This window comes from Hipposideros armiger, unplaced genomic scaffold (genome assembly GCF_001890085.2).
Source record: "Hipposideros armiger isolate ML-2016 unplaced genomic scaffold, ASM189008v1 scaffold_798, whole genome shotgun sequence".
In the NCBI taxonomy this organism is placed as follows: domain Eukaryota; kingdom Metazoa; phylum Chordata; class Mammalia; order Chiroptera; family Hipposideridae; genus Hipposideros; species Hipposideros armiger.
Genome location: NW_017732148.1, coordinates 229813 through 247895, shown reverse-complemented (window position 1 = coordinate 247895; position 18083 = coordinate 229813). Strand labels below are relative to the sequence as shown.

Sequence of the window (18083 nt, the reverse complement as noted above, 5' to 3'; positions counted from 1 at the left end):
TCTTTATGAAACAACTTTAAAACACAAATCATGTCTCTTCTTACTCTAAATTTTTTCTAAGGCTTCCTACTGTCTACACGATATATCTCAAGCTTCTTAAAATGGCACAATCTGAGCCCAACTGACATTCATTCAATTTCCCTTCACAACCACCTTCTAAACCACGCGTTCCCTACCAAAGACTCCCAAACTCCCCCCATGCTGCCAGGTGTAACTCAACTCTCTGCTAGCACAGCCCTCAGGTCCTTGAGGGGAGAGGCTTGTCTCCCAGCGACAAACACAGGGCCTGTGATTACAGATGCTTAGGAAATACTAATTGATTGAATGAGAGCACTGATAAATTCTGATTTCACCCTACTGGCAGCACTCCATTTCCCCCTCTATTATCCCTTCTGATTTGAGAGAGGGAGAGGAGAGAGAGGGGAGGGGAGGGGGGAGAGGAGAGAGGGAGGAAGGAAGCAAAAAAGGGAGAGGAGAGAGGTATTCTCTTGCTTGTTTCTTTATTTTCTAGAGAATAATCCATTACTTCAACAGCCTTTCAAACCAAAGCATTGCTCACTAAGATGCTAGTGCATTTTTTTTTAGACTTTTGCCCAAGTGTCTCCTGAACTGGAAGCCTGAATGAAACCTGAGCTGGACCGCAGGAGGATTGCAGGTTTCTTTAAAGATCAACTGCAGAGCAAGACTCAAAGTCATGTCAGCCCCTGAACTGTGCAGGCTTCCTCCCTCATTAACCAAGCTGTGGCTCGCAGTCCAGTGTGCCCCACTTTCCCTGCCCCACTTTCCCTCTATTGGAAGGTTCTCTAACACCTTAACATTTGTTGAGAACGCTCTTATTTGTGGCATCAGTATCCTCGGGTTTCCTTGGTGATTATCACAGATCTTCAGCGAATCTAAAGGTGTCAGGAGATGTCACCTGATAACACTTCAGGAAAGATAACATTTCAGGCAAGTCAAAAACTTCCCACAGTGAATTCTCCAGCCAGCCCACCTAGGGTGCAAGGTTACAAACAACAACAAAAAAGCTGCAAACATTTTCTTATTTTAGTTCAGTTTTCTTTTGTAAGTAGCTCTCCTGTTGGCTGTGTGCTGCCAGTTCCAAGTTACATTTTACCCTTATTTATACTGCCAGGAGCATTTTAAAATTCTTTTATTTATGAAAGTTTATTGCTTCTCCCCTAAGCCTGGGAGCCATACTTTATGGCTATATTGCATTGAAGCTTATCTCCTGTAGCTAGAAATAAATTTATTACTATATTAGCTGTTGCTTTGTTTTCTTTTTGGCTACTGGAGGGGGAAATGTTTAAACATTTAAACTTAGTGACATGTGAAAGTGAAAATATATAAATGAGATGCTAAATCAGCAAAAGAATAAAAAGACCACACAGTACAACAAAATAAAAGCTCCATATCTCCTAGTTCCACACAGTCTTCTTGGTGGGCTGACAGAAAAGGAGCATCTGTTGCCATAATCAGGGAGAGTCAGAAGTAAAGGCAATTGGGGGAGACAGATACGCAATGGGCAAGGCCGGGGTTCAGGTGTCTTGCCCGGTGGAGATCCAGGTGAGGGAGGGAGCCACAGGGAATGTGGGATTTGCTTGTACCTCCCATAACCTGCATCCCATGTGGACAAGCCAGCCAACCATTTCACTTTGTTCTCTCTACCCACAGCCCTGCACAGAGCCCAGTGCTCAGTAGAAGTCCTCAGCCCCTGGACCTCCTACCATGCTTCCCTGCCTCGCCAATGCACAGCTTAGGCCACAGCCAACCTTGTCCGTGGTTCTTAGTCTTGACAACTCAGAAGGGAAAAACATCACCCCCACAGGAGAACAGGCTCTACTCCGGCTCTCCTTTTCTATGTGTGCTTATTACAGCTGATCTAGATTTTTATCCATGGCTCGCGGATTCCATTTTTCCCAGAGGCTACTCAAGACTTTTCTTACTCAAGATTTCAAATTTGGCTCCTGTCACTTCAGCAAACATCTACCTGCTTTCCTGAGAACATTTATGCTGGAAAGAATTCCCTCAGTTTTTCTCCCTTGACTTAAAAACTTCTCTTTATCTAATCCTCCCTAATTCTTGAGTCAGAGGGAAGAACTTCTTTCTCAACTATTTCTCCCTCTTCTCTCTTGCATCTTCTTCTCCCCATTGCCACTGTTGTTGTTTTTTTTATTTCAAGATTACATACTAAAAACACTGAACAAATAAATAAACCAAGAAATGGTCCCTTGACCCAACTTTTCCTGAGTCCTCCAGGTGACACGAATAGGCCCATCTTCTGGACTGTCCAAATACTTTATTTATATGATACTTATACACTGTAGCATGATGGATAGTAGCTTATCTGTTTATATTTCTCTTCTCCTTTCAGGACTGAGGCTCTTGATGAAGAGATGAAATAAAATGAATAAAACGGAATGAAAGAATAACAAAATTATTAATAATTGGAGGCTACCTTGTGGGAAGTTACAATGATTTTCTTGTGTGACCATTTGGAGGACTTTTTCTACTGCCTATAAAACTCCTGTATAATCTTGGATACTCTTAAATAGACAATAAGTAAAATGTTAATATGCTTATCTTCTTATAGAAAAAATGGAGAACAAAGTGCAAGTTATGATCCAACATCTACTTCTGTTTCAAATAATATAAATTGTTTAAAGAATACAAGAGAGTCAACACCTAGACTACTTAGTGATCAAGTCAGGTTGTGTAACAGTGGGCCAATGAGAAGCGAACAGTAATTATTTGGTTTATAAGACACATGCTTGGGATAGAAAAATAAAGATGCTTGGTAGATAATTAGGCCAAGTAGAATTTCTCACAAAGATGACCAGAGACCTTACTGAAGTTCCATTAGAATCTTTAGGGTATAGCCTGGCAAAATAGATAACATGTTCATAAGACAACAACAATATTAAAGAAATCAGAGGCTGGCAACTTTATGGTAAGCTTTTTCATTACTTTTACAGGAACTTTACCAGGGAAACCCTTGTTAAAAATCACAGAAGACACCGAGACAATGGAATCTGACACAGTTTTAGATAGACAGATAGATAGATAGATAGATAGATAGATAGACAGATAAATTTATGTGAAATAAATCAAAAGCCCTGATTTATTTGGAAAGTATCACAGCATATGAGATGTCATTTTCATTTTGGCAAAAACTCCTTGGAACAGTCTAAAGAACCCAGAGGCCAGATGTGCAAAGTACACGTTAGGCCACCTACTAACTATGTTTTTGATGGCCCAGAATGTAATGTTGCACCAAGCACCTGCATAAAAATGGCCCTTTCCAGCTTCTAGCCTTTTGGGGTTTTTCCTGATTCTCTTCAGAGGTTTACAGGACAGATAGACTTAGGAAAGTATCCAAGGAACTCCCTAGTAGAGAATGTGGAAATATCCCTAAGTTAAGGGAAATAAGAGCCTCTAACCTCTGACTAGAAGCCTGGTTAGCCAAGTATAACCAGCAGCGAGGAGGTGCAGATTACAGAGAAACAGTCCGACACGCAACGTCTAATGGCCGTGGCTTCTACACCTTGCTCCAGGGCCACAGTTCCTTATAGTGACAGTAAATAATGTGCAGTCACTAATGTATACCCCAGACGGTGTCATCAGCAAGGCTAAGTCCAAAAAGTAGAAGTTAAAAGAAAAAAGTATATCTATATCTAGTTACTGCAAGGTATATGTTAGTGTTTGGGTCTTAATACAAACAAGTACTTAGCATTTATATTTATTCCTGGGAATCTGTTAAATGTGTGCAGGTCAAAGGATAAATTTATGTTATAAAGAGGATTCTATTCCCAGGAACAAAAAAATTATATATTTATATATATATATAAATTCTTAACTACACGTTGACTTTCAGACACAATATTTAACAATATATTTCATTGTTCTTGTATTTATTTCTTTTCATTCATGAGTGCACCACCCGTTAAGTGAACTAAGCATGCAGTCGGGGTTAATGATGAATCACTTTTGGAAGACCTACAACTTGCACTCTTGTCAGGATAGACTTAAGTTTATGAAGCCTGTATGTCTCACGTTAGCATCAGCACTGCAGGTTTCTGTTTTCACTTTCTTCCCATATAAAGAGCAAAATGTAACACGATGTTCTAGGAAAACACCTGCAGGAATCCTGCTGAACAAAGATGGTGACTCTGCTTGAACAAGATTAGCTGCTAGCGGCTGGGCCACTGTAAAGTCACTCCTCAGAACCTGTCAGCTGATGTGCCCAAGTCACCAATCAGTGTAGAGAAAACCACTGTCCACATATAACATTCAAACATGCAGCTATAAAAATTAGGATGTTAAAAAGCCAAGGCTGGCCACAGGGCTCACATGATGCTGTTGGGCACTGATATGTTTGAGACAAAATGATGAAGCCACTTGTGAAGAACTAAAGCTCCAGAAGCCAAAATATACCCAATGGCTGAGAACTCAAGGTTCTCCTCAACTTCAGGGGGATGTGAGGTATAAGGTAAAAATAACCTCTTCTGCCTCCCTTGAAAATAAAATATTAAGTATTTTATTTTGATAAAAGCCTTCAATGATGTAAAAGGAAAAAACTAAAGGAGAAATAAAGAATAGTTTCAACCAAACTACCTTAACTAAAGACACCAAGAACCCCAAAACACTTTTGGATCAGGTGGCTACATAGGCTCAGTGTCATAGTTAAGTTCATTTCATGGTCTACCAGTAAACTTTTTTTGCCAGGAGTATATATTTATTCCAATCTACCTCCTCACTATTTTATTCTTTTATTTGATTATTAGAATGATTTGGGTTGAATCAGGGCTCTAACACTTACGGTTATCTTTCTTTAGGGAGGTTGTTTAACTTCTCTAAATCAATTTTTTTCCTCATTTATAAAATTGGGTTCATATCTGTTTTGTAGGGTTACTGTGGTGACAAAAAGTGTGCTAACTCCTTTACTTGTGAATCAGGAGCCCTGCTCAGCATTAGGCTCACAGTTAACATCTAAGAGACTAGTTCTTTCCTTTCTTCTGACTTTAGGTCTGGTGGAGGTACCAACACATGACGAAGAAAGATCTACAAACTGTCAAGCACTGCCCAACACTAGTGCAATCTAAGTGGGGTACTACTGAGATAATTTTAAGTTTGCTTTTGATATCTCCCAGTAGCAATTTCATCTCAGTCCACCTTTTGACTGTTAACACTCAACTCTACTATCTTCTTCTTCCACTATATACAAAGTATCTGAAACCTGTCTTCCCCTCAGTTCTAGGAGACAGAGCATTCTCTCTTCTCAAATGGTATACTGCTCATGATATATGATAGGAGGACAAATATTTACATACTAACCTAGACTGTTGTTCTCTGTCTCTTAATTTCTGTCTCCAACCTGATGCAACACTTGAGCTGAAAATAACTTGAAAGTTACAATCTGATTTGATGTTTTTTTTTTTATTATTATCTGTATGTTTTTGGCACACATGATCATATCAATATATATGTTAGACTTTAAGTGCCCATGAAGAATATGAAATTATATATATGAAACATTACATATAAGTGAGTGCTTCATAAATACTAGGTTTAAAATAACTAATGATAAAGAAAACACAGAGGACTTCTTTGCTGGCATGTTCTTCCGCTATAACACCATCAATTTATCTTATCAGGTACTGATATATTTTTTAAAGCAGGTAAATATTTATTGGGGGGTAAAAAGACCTTACTTTAGTTTGCTAAGGGCCTATCTTTTAAAATCGATTATAAATTCATTTAAGAGGTCAAATAAGAGGATATAGATGTGTATATATCTCAATCTATCTATCTATCACTTAAACTAACACATGTTTTATTACTGTTTTGGTAGTTTGTAGTCCCATCTCATCATCATTTAACATGATTATTTATTTATTAATTATTATTTTTTAGCTGAGCCATCCTCCATCTCATCATCATTTAAGACACAAGGTATTTACAAATTTATGACCAAATAATGTTTCATGCTTTCTCTGCTTTTACACTTTCCAAATGTTCACACCCTAAAATTACAAATTCACAGAATATTTGAAGAACATTCGACTATATCAAGTATGGACAATGTTAGCACGGTCTTAAAGAGTGACTTGTGACTGTCATAATAGCAACATGAATAAATCACTGGGCATTACTTATTTTTCGGCAATATGTTACTGATTCAGTGGAACACTGGACATTCCAGACACCCCTATGCAACACATATATCAACTACTTTTTAGCCACTGCAGGCTGTAGTAAGTTGTAAAGAGCTGCCTGAGAGTAGAGAGAAACTACATTTATATGCAACTGGTCCACTTAGTATTCATCCCAGTCAGGATCACTAGCTCTCTCAGACATAGTTTTTGACTAAAAAGTTTTGGTATTTCTAAACTACCAGACTATACTGGAATGTAATCTTTAAAAACATCTTCATATAGAACCAAATCAACATAAAGTAATTTTTCTAGAATGGGTAAGGACAGACAGAAGGTGAAATTATTAAAAACATATGGTCAAAGAGGTCCTCTCAAACAGCTTAGTGGAAGACAGCCAAGCAAATGCATTTAATCAATACATATTGCTAACTATATTGGAGAGGGGAAACAGACAAAAAAAAATTCCATGCTTCACTGATACACAGATATGGGCTTTCTAGGGCAGGAGTAGATATAAAACACTGTAATTGAGGAAATGGTCCAATCTCCCAGTGGGGTCATGCCATCTTAAAAAAGGTGAAGGGTTACAAAATGGAAGACGGTGAGGAGAGGAAGTTGTAGCGCTGGGTAAATTGCTCTTGGCCCCCGGGGCAGAGGTTTGGGATTTGGGATTATGATAGGTTCCATCAGGCAAATAACGCCTGTGAGGCATCTAGTCTCACTTAGGGTACACTAGAGAGACAGAGGCACAGAAGTGTCCAATCTGGGTCCAAGCTTATGGTTCAGTGTTGGGGTGGGGGCACGTAGCAAACAGAGACAAATCCAGGGAAAGGAAGGAAGAGTGAGGTAGGGGATATAATTATATAATTTAAATAGTTTTGTGGATAAAGGCTTCTACCAAAGCCCTCACGGTAATTATTTTAAACCACCACTGAAAGCCCCCTAAACGCTTATTTCGAGCTTGGTATTAAACATGCCCCAGTGGCGGCAGTGACTCAGATGCTGCAGGAAGCATTCTGGGGGGACTGGGGCGGCAGACATCCAGTCTCTTCTGCTGCCTTTGGTTCAGCCAGGAAGAGGCTGCTCAGGATATATACAACCGATTTTGTTGTTGTTGAAAATAAGCAAATTACCAAATCAACGGTTTGGAGACTGTAACAACCGGGGCCTGTGAGAAATTGTTACCCAGAACCACACAGAAAGCAATTGTTGGGCCCATTATCTTAATGGTTTGAATTAATTAATGTAGGAAATACAGAAGAATCATCATCTGCTGTGTTTTCTCAGTGCACATTTCTAGGGCACACCATTTCGATGATTTCATATGTTCATTCATTCAATAAAATCTTATGTTCAATTGTATGAGTCAAACAAAATCCAGGGTCTTTCCTGAATTCCATAAACACAAGATATGCCCAAACACCACCGTTTTCCAGGAAGGGTGTCCCTCTTTCAGCTGCTTTGTGGTCCTGGTGGTGAGTGGGAAAGGAGGTAGGGACGAGTGAGAAAACGCGGGGGGTGTCTCCCACAATGCTTCCTTCTGCAGCTGGGTCCCTGCTACCACCGGAGAAGGTATGGCTATTTAAAAGCAAAAAGAACAAACGGCTTGGACTTAGAGCAATGTATTATAGGTTGAAATCCAGGATCCTGCACTTGCTGGTTATGTGAATTCAAAGTCTGTGTCTGAAATTGAGCAAAACAACACCAGCTTCATAGGAGCTGAGACTAATGTCTGCAGATATACCTGGTACATAGTGGCTTTCCTAAAAACTGCCCATTTTATGGTTTTGCTGACTCATCAAAAGATATGGGTGGCAGAGATGCAAAAAAATCACAAGGCATGGCCCGCTCCCCTCAGAAATGTCAACAAGTTGTGGGATGAATGGCAAGGGGGCAGTCTGGTAAGAAAGCATTTATCTGTAATTCTAGGTCTCAGGAAGCTCTTGGAAGAGTTCAGATGCTTAGCCAAAACAAGAGATAAAGAATATTCAGGCATGGGGGGGAGGGGGGCGGAAGAATTCCTCAAAACAGAAACACTACGAATTTGTGAACAATTTCACTTCGGGATTTGCACATATGCCAGGCTTACTGGATTTTGTTTAAGAAAAGCGGACACATTCAGTTCTTATGAGACCAAACAATGGGTTTGATGGAACTTGTACAACCACATACTTTGGCTTGTGGCAGACACAGTCTTAAATCAGAGGAAAAAAAGAATGGATTATTTGCTCATATGTTATTTTCATTTTTTGTAATGTTTACATTTTTTAACTAACCCATTTCTTTCAAATGTAACAACGTTGGCTTTCTTCGCTGAGAGATACTTGGAGGAGGCAGTGTGCCAGAGAGTGCTTGAACAATAATCTTGCAATGGGACACTATAAAAACCTATTTTTGCTTCTGATAGGGGTTCATTAACACCTTAAGAGTTAAATGAAGATCTTAAATTTTTCAGGCCAAAAAGCTGAAACAGCTTTGCTAATGGTAGAAGAAAATTCACAACACTAAAGCGCCAATGCTAGCCGTGGAAGAAAACTCAGTGTGGTTTCAATCCTGCCTCAACTATTTTTCAAAGCAATACAAAATGTACTGTATTAGACTCATGGGACATATCAAGACGAAACCCGAAGTAGCCCCAATTCTCTTCATCCCCCTCCTTTTCTGGAGTTAAGTCAGTAACTTGCTTATTCTGGATTTCTTTCAGAGGCCATTCAACAGTGGCTGGTTCCCCAAACAGTGAGGTTTGTCTGCATAATACATTTAAGTAGAACTTAAGAGGGTATAGATGACAACTTTGCCATTTATGCCACGAATGTTCTGTAAGTTATAGTTGAAGCTTACATGGTGTTAGAAAACCAAATTCAGCTAGAAAAAATGAGCAGTACCGTAAAGGCTTTCTTTTACTATGGTGTTGAAAAATATATATTCTTATGCTTGTTAATATCCAATGTGGCTAGCAATTCATTTTTGTAACATATATCAGTGAGGGAAAATATTTGTATCCATAACCAAACCTAAGCTGGCTTGGGGTCATATTCTCAAATTAAGCAGAGAAATTTTAGTCAGAAGGGTGGCTGTTTAAAATTATCTTATGGTAGATGGCAACAAGGATGTCTCTCCCTTTTCCCCTCAGGAATAATAATGCTAAAAGCAATAATAATAATGATGATAATGAAAATGGTCATATATTTCTTAAGTGCTTACTAAATGCTGGGCATTGTTTCATAGTATATAAAAGGTATTGCTTTGTTTAATCCTCACAACACCCTAGAGACAAATGTTATTATTACTCTTGTTTTATAAGAGTAGCTGGCAGCGGAGGCCCAGAAATATCTATTTGCTTAAGAATCCAATGACTTATTCATCCTTCACTAACACTTAGCCCTAGAGGTCAAGTTAACCTTTCTATCTTGGTCATAATAGTATCTACCTACTAACATTTCCAGGTGTGAATATGATGGTCCCTCTAAAGTCCTTAATCTAGTACCTAGTACAAAAATGAAGCACTTCATGAACTTAAGCCAGCGTTTTTCTTATGACTAGAACAGCAATGCATAGACCCCTGCAGAAAGTCAGGGTTCCCTTTTCATAAAAAATCAGAAAGCTGCATTTTGCTTTGGGATCCGCACACTGCTTCCCACATATCAAGTGCTGACTCCTAATCAGGCTGAATGTGAATGTCAAGAGCAGCAGAGACTATCTAGAAAAACCGGGTCCAGGTGATCAGGAGAGGTGGGCGGGGCTTCTCAGGAGTAGAACTTGGGAACACTGGAAGCTTTTTACTTTGAGTGGAGGAGGCTGATTTCTCCAAACTCTCTACATACATATTTAATCATCATTCCTGTGGGTTCAAAAAATACACAGTAAATAAATTTCCTCTCTGTCCTTATTTGTTTCCTAGGGAAGCCAGATAGTAGAGAGGAGGAGGAAAAACAGTAAGAGCAGATTTAAGATCTGGCCCTACAGCCCAGGACAGATCCTATAACTCTCCATATAAAAGAGATGCTAGAAGGAGGAGAGACCCAGGCTAAGGGTATGTCATGTAAGACTCAAGAAAGACTGTTTTGGCACCTACAGAGTAGGCTTCAGGAATTATGGTCCCTTCCACCCACCTCAGTCTTGACAGATGAGGGTAGTAAAACCCTGAGCTATCTCGATGAAACAAGGTTTCAAAATTTCTCTACCTTTGAGAAGAAAGGCTGTATCGATTAAAAAATAATAATATTTTGATCTGTCTGAAAGGATTTCCAGAGATTCACAGGGTTGGTATGCTATGGGTGATTTGAATAATACAACAATCACTGTCCTTAATATAACATAAACCCAATTCCTTCCAGAATTGTTTTAGAACATTTTGAAAGAAGGTCCTAAGTAGACACTGGAAGGTAAAAACAGGTCACATATGAAATTCCCTAGTTCCTAGGTCATATTTTTAGATGTTTCTAGTTTTAACAGACTCTAAACAAATTTATTTGAATGAATTACTTTATGACAAACTAAAGCTATAAAAGAGATGCTAGAAGAATCCCCTGGATCTAGGCCATTCAGTGGAAGGGGCTGCTGAGAAGTGTGTGGGATGCTTCCTCGGTGGAGTTAGGAAGAAGTACAATACACCATTCACGCCATTAATGTGACAGTCCTGCCTTTTTAGACCCTTAAGGAAATGTCTTATACCAAGAACATAATCAGAAACCCCCAATAACGTGGTTCAAAGTAGCATTACAAAAATTATACACATTATCTAAATGATTTATTTATAAGTATCTAAGAGATTAACTTTAGAGGATTTTTAATGATGCTTATCCATGAAATTCTTCCTTTCTAAATCAAAAAAATATATATGTGATCAAACTTTCTAAGAAACTCTTTTTCTGACTCTATCAGCACCTGACAGTAGCTTGGTAGGTTACGGGGTGAGCACCCAGCTTTGCTCTTGGGCATCACACTGGCTGTGGGTGCTTCTCTTGCTATGAAAGGAGCTGCGTGGGCAGAGGCAGAAAAGTCATTCAGAGGTTCCATGTTAGATCTGGAGAGGAAGACTTCCATTCTGTTTGTTTGCATTTTCAACTGTAGTTTGGTTTTATACGTTTATTTAAAGGTTTAAAAAAATGCTGAACAGCCATTAATTTTTCAAGAATAATCATATTAAAACTCAAAATGAAAAAATTAGAAAGCCAAATGGCATTTTTTGGGGGGATGAGCTGGGTTATGGGAAGACAAAGGTTTTTATTACCATGAACGCCAGGAGAAAGGTTTTTCTACTTGGAAATTTAAGAGCCTCAAATATGATACTTTATTCATACAAGTTCAACATAAAAAAAAGATTCAGCTTTAAAATTTTAACAGTATTAGTAATAACACTTGGGTAGAAAATTTGAACAGTTTATAGCAATATGCATCACTTACGCAAAAGAAGATCTAAATTTATAACTTGCTATCTTAGGAAAAAGATTAAAAGATGGGAAAATAATATATCTTTTGTAATAAAAATGATTATATAAAACAACTTATAGCTATTGCAATATTCTTTTTCCACAAAATTTCATAACATCTTTTTATATGTGTCATGTGCTCTGTTAACCATACTGTGCCAAGAGTAACATTATCTTCACTCTATAGGCAGCAAAACTGGCTCAAAGAAGTTATCTAATTTCCAGCTTGCCCAGGGTTTCCTGCGCAGGGTGGGGCAGAACGGTGTTCTTAACCACTGTGCTATTTCATGGAATAATTTGAGTACACTCGTTAAAATTGTCACTTGACAAAACACACACCCTCCATTTATTTCCTATTATATTATTTCTAAGACATGTATCTAACTTTACTACCTACGTGTTAATTATTCTTTGTGTTGATGGAATGATAAGCCCATATTTTATTATTATCAGTACAATCTGAGAGCAGGATGCTTTTCTTTTCCAAGGCAATGAAAAAATAAACAATGATTTACCTACAGGCATTCCTGCACATCTAATGATTTGCCTGAAATCTCAGCCATGGGTTTTATGACATGAGATCTGAAGGAGCTATGCAAAGTGATGTTTCCTTTCCTGCTGAGAAGCAATGCGTGCACCATACCCACCTGGCTCTAAACAGCTTGATTTGTAAAGTCACTATGACTTAAATCCCTTGGAGAAAAACCTCCTGCAGAGAGCAGCTCAAGGATGCTTGGTAGTCTAGACCAATGAGTGTGTTTTTTTTCCCCCCTTTCTTTAGCTGAGCCATCCTGCCACCTGTTGGCAGCTCAGTTTGGGCTGGGAATCAAACCAGCGACGCTGTTGCTCAGAGCTCGCACTCTTGAGCGAGCTCTTAACCAGCGGAGCCACTCAGCTGGCCCTGGGCCAATCAGTGTTAATTCACTTAGCCACAGAGTTTGCCTGTGGTCTTCCACACCAAACTGTCACTTAAATTGCTAAGGACATTTCTAGCCACTTTCCTTTGAAAATATTAGACACGATTGATTACGATCAAATTTAAAACTGATATACAACCTGTTGTTTTATTAAAGAAAGCCCTTAATTTAAAATTACTCAGTGACTCACTTCTCAAATATTTATGGAGTCCTTACTTGGTGCTAGGCAATTTGCTGGGCAAAAAATTGCAACAAAACCAAAATAGACAGACGTGGTCCCGGCTTTCACTGACACTGAGTATCCCATGGAGACACCTTTCTATGTTTGCTCCAGTATAAATAGGCAGGGCACATACCTTTCAGGGTGATTATAACTATTGAGTTACCATCTTGGAAACTTCAAAATGAAAATAAATGCCACCGTCTTCACAATACATGATGCAATACATTGAATATTTTTGGCATTTCACTTTTTTCCCTTGAGATTACTATTTACATCACTTGATACTTAAGCCACTTAAAGAACATGTGCATTTAAAAGTTGGAGAAAAAAGATGAAGCAGATGAAAACAAAATAAACAATGCTATCACCCTCTGCATTAGCTGACAGCCTAAATCCCGATCAAAGGGATCATATGTCAAATCAAGCACGGCTTGCCATGCCTTGGCTTCAGTGTCACAGCTCCTACTACTGATTTCCCTCAAGTGTCAGAAAAACCATGTACCATGTATACCCCATGTTGCTGACAAGGCCTAAACATCTACAGGGGCTATAGGATGTTTCCAATGGAGGGTTTTGCAATGTTGTGAATAACTGCAACTCAGTTCTGGAGCCACTCTTCTGTCTCCTTCTCCAGGGACCCTGTGGGACAGGTCTCCCTACATTTCTCTCAAACCACATCTCGGGCACTGGTGGCCCCATGTCCTCTTACCGAACTCTTTTTCCTGGTCCTTTGCCTGCACCCCATGCCTTCCTGCCCTTCCGAACTTGCCTATGTACAGTCGTTCCTACACGCCTTACCTCTTCTAGGAGGCTGATGAAGTTGCTCTTTGTGCCTCTGAGGGAAAATTCTCAAACCTGGCCCAGCCTCCCTCACGTGACCTGAGATTACGTTTCCAATTTTAACTCCCTGTGTCATTTCTTTAGAGGTACCTTATAAATACTGGGGCACCATTAAAAACGAGTTAGGTGGCTTCATACCTACTATTACAGAAAATTGCTAAGACACATTTAATGAGAAAAGCAAAGTACAAAGTGGCGTGGGCAAGATGCTGCCATTTGTGTTTAACAACAAAAGACGTGTGCATAGACACATACATATATACCCCATAGATATGGCGGGATATCTCTGGATGAACGTAAATGAAACTATCACTAGTGGTTGTCTCTAGGGAAGTAAACCGGGTAGCTTGGGTATAAGGCTGGGATATACACTTTTTAGCATCTGTACTTTTCCCTTTTTGTGACTTGAGTCTTACATTATGTGCCTATATTCATTCAAACAAAAATTACTTGGAAAAATTATAACCTTGTGCTCAAGTTCAATGCTCCTTTTTCATGCCCCAAATATGCCCTGAACTTACTTGCAATAACTTTCTGCTTCAGGTAACTCCCCCTACCCCTCCCCAAATTACTCACCTCTATCTAACCTGATGGCACTTTATACATACTCCTAAACAATATTATCACAGCAAAGACCTGCTTTGTTTATGTATCTGTTTTGCACTGTTACTCATATGCATTTTACTTCCCTTATTATTCTGTAAGCTTTGGGAGGGCTGGGCTGTCCTAGTTATAAATTTTCACAACATGGTAACTTGGATATAATAAACCAAAACTAATACATATGAGGGGTGGAGAACTGAGACAGCTCTAAGTTCTAAGAGGGCAGAGCCCATGTGTTTTGTTTAGTGGTGTGTTCTCAGTGCCTATCTGGGGGCCTATTCAATAAATATAATAAAAATGAAAGTCTTCCAACTGCAGGCTGGCTTTTGTTGGTTTGTGTTTTTAGGATTAAAACTTGGTTCACAAAAAGTACTCCTCCAATAATTAAAGGTGTAAGCAACTTTCATGTTTGCAGAATCATGTATTATTCCTACCTAGGCTACACGTTGCTCAAAGATTTCAGAAGAAAGGGAATGGCATTGCAAGGACTGTTTTGAGGACAAATAATGAAGAGATCATCATTCCAATTTAAAAATTGGAAGTCAAATGCTTCTTACACAGAATTTCTGTTCTATACCTGACTTCTAAACGTTTGCCTCTTGACTGTCTCTTCTGCATATTTGGCTTCGTGGCTTCACCAACAACCCTAATTATCAGATTTTCTTTGCTCTGCTCTTTGTCACAATGACTATTTCAGGCACTTGTATAATCACCTCTCCTGTTCTGTCTTCCACCTTAAATTACAAATAGTCACCTTTACTTTAAAATATTTACAGGTTTTCTGACCTACATATTTTTTTGTTACCTTCTACTTTATACTGTACACTTATCAAATCTTTCCCCCTTTCCCAAATATAAATTCAAGTGGTCACAGCCATGAAAAAAAAGACATTCTAGGAATTTATATTTCAGTCCAGAAGTTAGAACATTAAAAAAACCCCCCACAACTTTCCTATTAGGAATGATTATTTTGTGTTGTTCAATAGCTTTCACAGCTTTTTTTTTAAAAAGCAAAAATATCTCTGAGTCTATTTCTGATTTATTGGGGATGTGAAATACAGTATGGGGAATATAATCAATAATGTTGGAAAGACTATGTAAGGTGTCAGATGGGTACTGGACTTATCGGGGGATAACTTCATAGATTATATAAATGCCTAACCATTATGCTGCACACCTGAAACTAATATAAAATAATATTGGAATATCAACTATGATTAAATATGTGTGTGTGTGTGTGTGTGTGTGTGTGTGTGTGTGTGTGTGTGTGGTCATGGAATGTACAGTACAGCATAGGGAATATAGTCAGTGGTATTGTAATAGCTATGTACGGTGTCAGATGGGTAGTAGACTTGGGGGGTTATCACTTTGTGGGTGTAAATGTCTAATCATTATGTTGTTTTGTACACCTGAAACTAATAATAAAATTAAATTGAAAAAAGAAAGAAAAAGAAGCAAAATACATATTATCATTGGGAGATAAAGCAGAATATTAAATGCTTAATATACAAAATACCCTGATAGATACAAACAAGTTATAATCGCTCAGTAACCTGTTGATATAATGCAGCTTTTCTGTCTCACAACATTAAGCAATTTCTTTTAGTTGTCACAGACAACTAAATCTGTTTACATCAATGTGGTTTACAACAGTGTACATTACGTTACAGAAAAATAGTATTAGGGCATCTTTTAACCTCAGAAAGATAAAATATTTTCACAGCTATCTGAATATAAAGCAGAATATTAAAAGGTGATTAAGTTGTTAAAGGATCTTTTAAAAAGACAATTTTACTTACATCAAGAGAGCCTTCATTTATAACAATCATTCCCATGTTCTTCCTCAGAAGTTTGCAGGAGTGCCCTATGTCCAAACAGAGAGTAAATTAATTGATGTAATTAATTTCTCTAGAAAGAAGAGGTGGAGATGTTAAAGTAACAATACTATAAAAATATCTCTTTTTTTTTTTTAGCTGAGCCATTCTGCCACCTGTTGGCAGCTCAGCTTGGGCTGGGAATCAAACTGCTGTTGCTCAGAGCTCGCACTCTTGAGCGAGCTCTTAGCCAACTGAGCCACTTGGCCGGCCCTTACATTTTATTCTTAATCTATTTTATTAGATAAAATTGTATCTATTTTATTAGGAAGATGCCAGTCAGATCTTTTCCAGGTTTGCAGGAAGTTAAAAAAGCAGAGCTCTTGCTTGCTAGGGAGGCGTATAATACAAGGACAAGACCTGGTGTGTTATGGCTGCCTTGATAAGCAAATGTGGAGAGATGGTGGTAATGATTCTCAATGTCCTGAAAACTAACAAATGTAGATGGAAAATCCACCATGAAGATCAACATGAAGAGCAGAAGATGGGCTGATGGTTGTTTCCTGAGAAGGGAGAGGGATGGTAGCCTGGCTATTGTTGGGACCATTAATCCCCCTACCATCTCTCTGCCCTTCGACTGCCATCACGTCCTCTAGTTTCCTGCCCTTTCTTGCTTTGCTGTACTTGATGCAAGACAAAAATCACTGGCTGATTACACCAACTCTACTTACTCTGAAGCTGTTTGCCTACGGCTGGATGTGGCTGGAGAAAAACAGGCAACACTGCTGACTGGTCTCATTTAATACCATCTATACTCACGTCTTCTGTGATCTCATTCCTTCCCATCTTTAAATACAATCTCAATGTTGACCGTTCTGGAACTCGTATCTCCTGCTAAGACCTCTTTCCTGAACTCTGGACTCTCACATCCCAGGGCTTACTTAATAGCATACACTTAGGTATAAAATTGGCATCTCACACCTAACATAGCCAAAAGACAGCTGGGAGTGGTTTCCCATCTCACTCAGAGTCAACGCCAAGTCCGGACAACGACCTAGGAGGCCCAAACCAACCTGAGCTCTGTTACGCTGCTGACCTCTTTTCTTGCTCTTCCCTTTTGCATTTCTGCTCCTTTTCTGCAGAAGACAGCTTCCGTTAACCATCCAAGTGACAAGCTATCTCTCCTAAGTTGTTCCTCAAATGTCACCTGCTCAATGAGGTCTTCCTGACCTCCTGATTTAAAACTCAGTCCATCTGCGCAATGCCATAATTTCCATTCCTGCTTTTTCTTCCTGACAATTATTGCATAATATACTATGTGTTTTACTTCACTGTTTGTTCCTGAGGTCCAGGAGGGTAGAGAGTTTGGTTTTGTTTCCTGCCCTGAACTGGTGCCTGACACCATAGGTACCATAACCAGTTGCTGAATGAATGACTCTTACCTACCTTTTTCTAGGAACAAGATTCTAAAAGGTAAGTGTGACTAGAAACCATTGCCATACTGCTTTTTTTTTTTGTAGGACCTTTCATAATAGCTATACATCCTGAGCTATTTTTTAGGATTTCTTATTTTCCTCACATGTCACTCTTTACCATCATGTGTTCTCCCTCTACCTGCAGTCATGTTATATCACATTTGTGGTTTTCAGGTCTGCCAATCCGAATGCATTCTGTGTTCTTGTACATCTTCTTTGCATTTTGTCTCTAACACCAGTGATAACACATATAATCAAAATTAACAACTTGTGTGGCTTATAGATTCAAACATCTAGTGTTTTTTAAACATTACTTTTCCTATTAATATCAATTTAGGATAAATTTGCAGTTTTACATATACAGAATACTGTGATTACTAACACTTCTAAAAGGAATATTAGCTAAATGTTTTTTTTTAGACAGATGATACTTAATAACGACTTTCTAAAAATGTGGTTTCATGCTGTGAACAGATGAGAAAAATCTGAAATAGGTTCTTCAACTTTGGGAGAGTTTTGTATGTGATTCATTATCATTAATATCCAGAGGTTGAGTCCATGTCAGGGTTTACAGTGCTCAGGAAACCTACTATTACTGAATTTGGGGAAAAAAGGAGTGACATTTTG

At 38.7% G+C, this 18083-nt stretch overlaps 1 protein-coding gene across 1 annotated transcript in view; it reads right to left on the bottom strand.

Moving 5' to 3' along the window:
* Positions 1 to 18083, bottom strand: part of ATP8A1 (ATPase phospholipid transporting 8A1) — a 211590-nt gene that overhangs the window by 63494 nt on the left and 130013 nt on the right. Inside the window, exon 22 of the mRNA XM_019628491.1 lies at positions 15967 to 16031. Coding sequence (XP_019484036.1) covers positions 15967 to 16031 — 65 coding nt within the window. The remainder of the gene's footprint in view (positions 1 to 15966; positions 16032 to 18083) is intronic.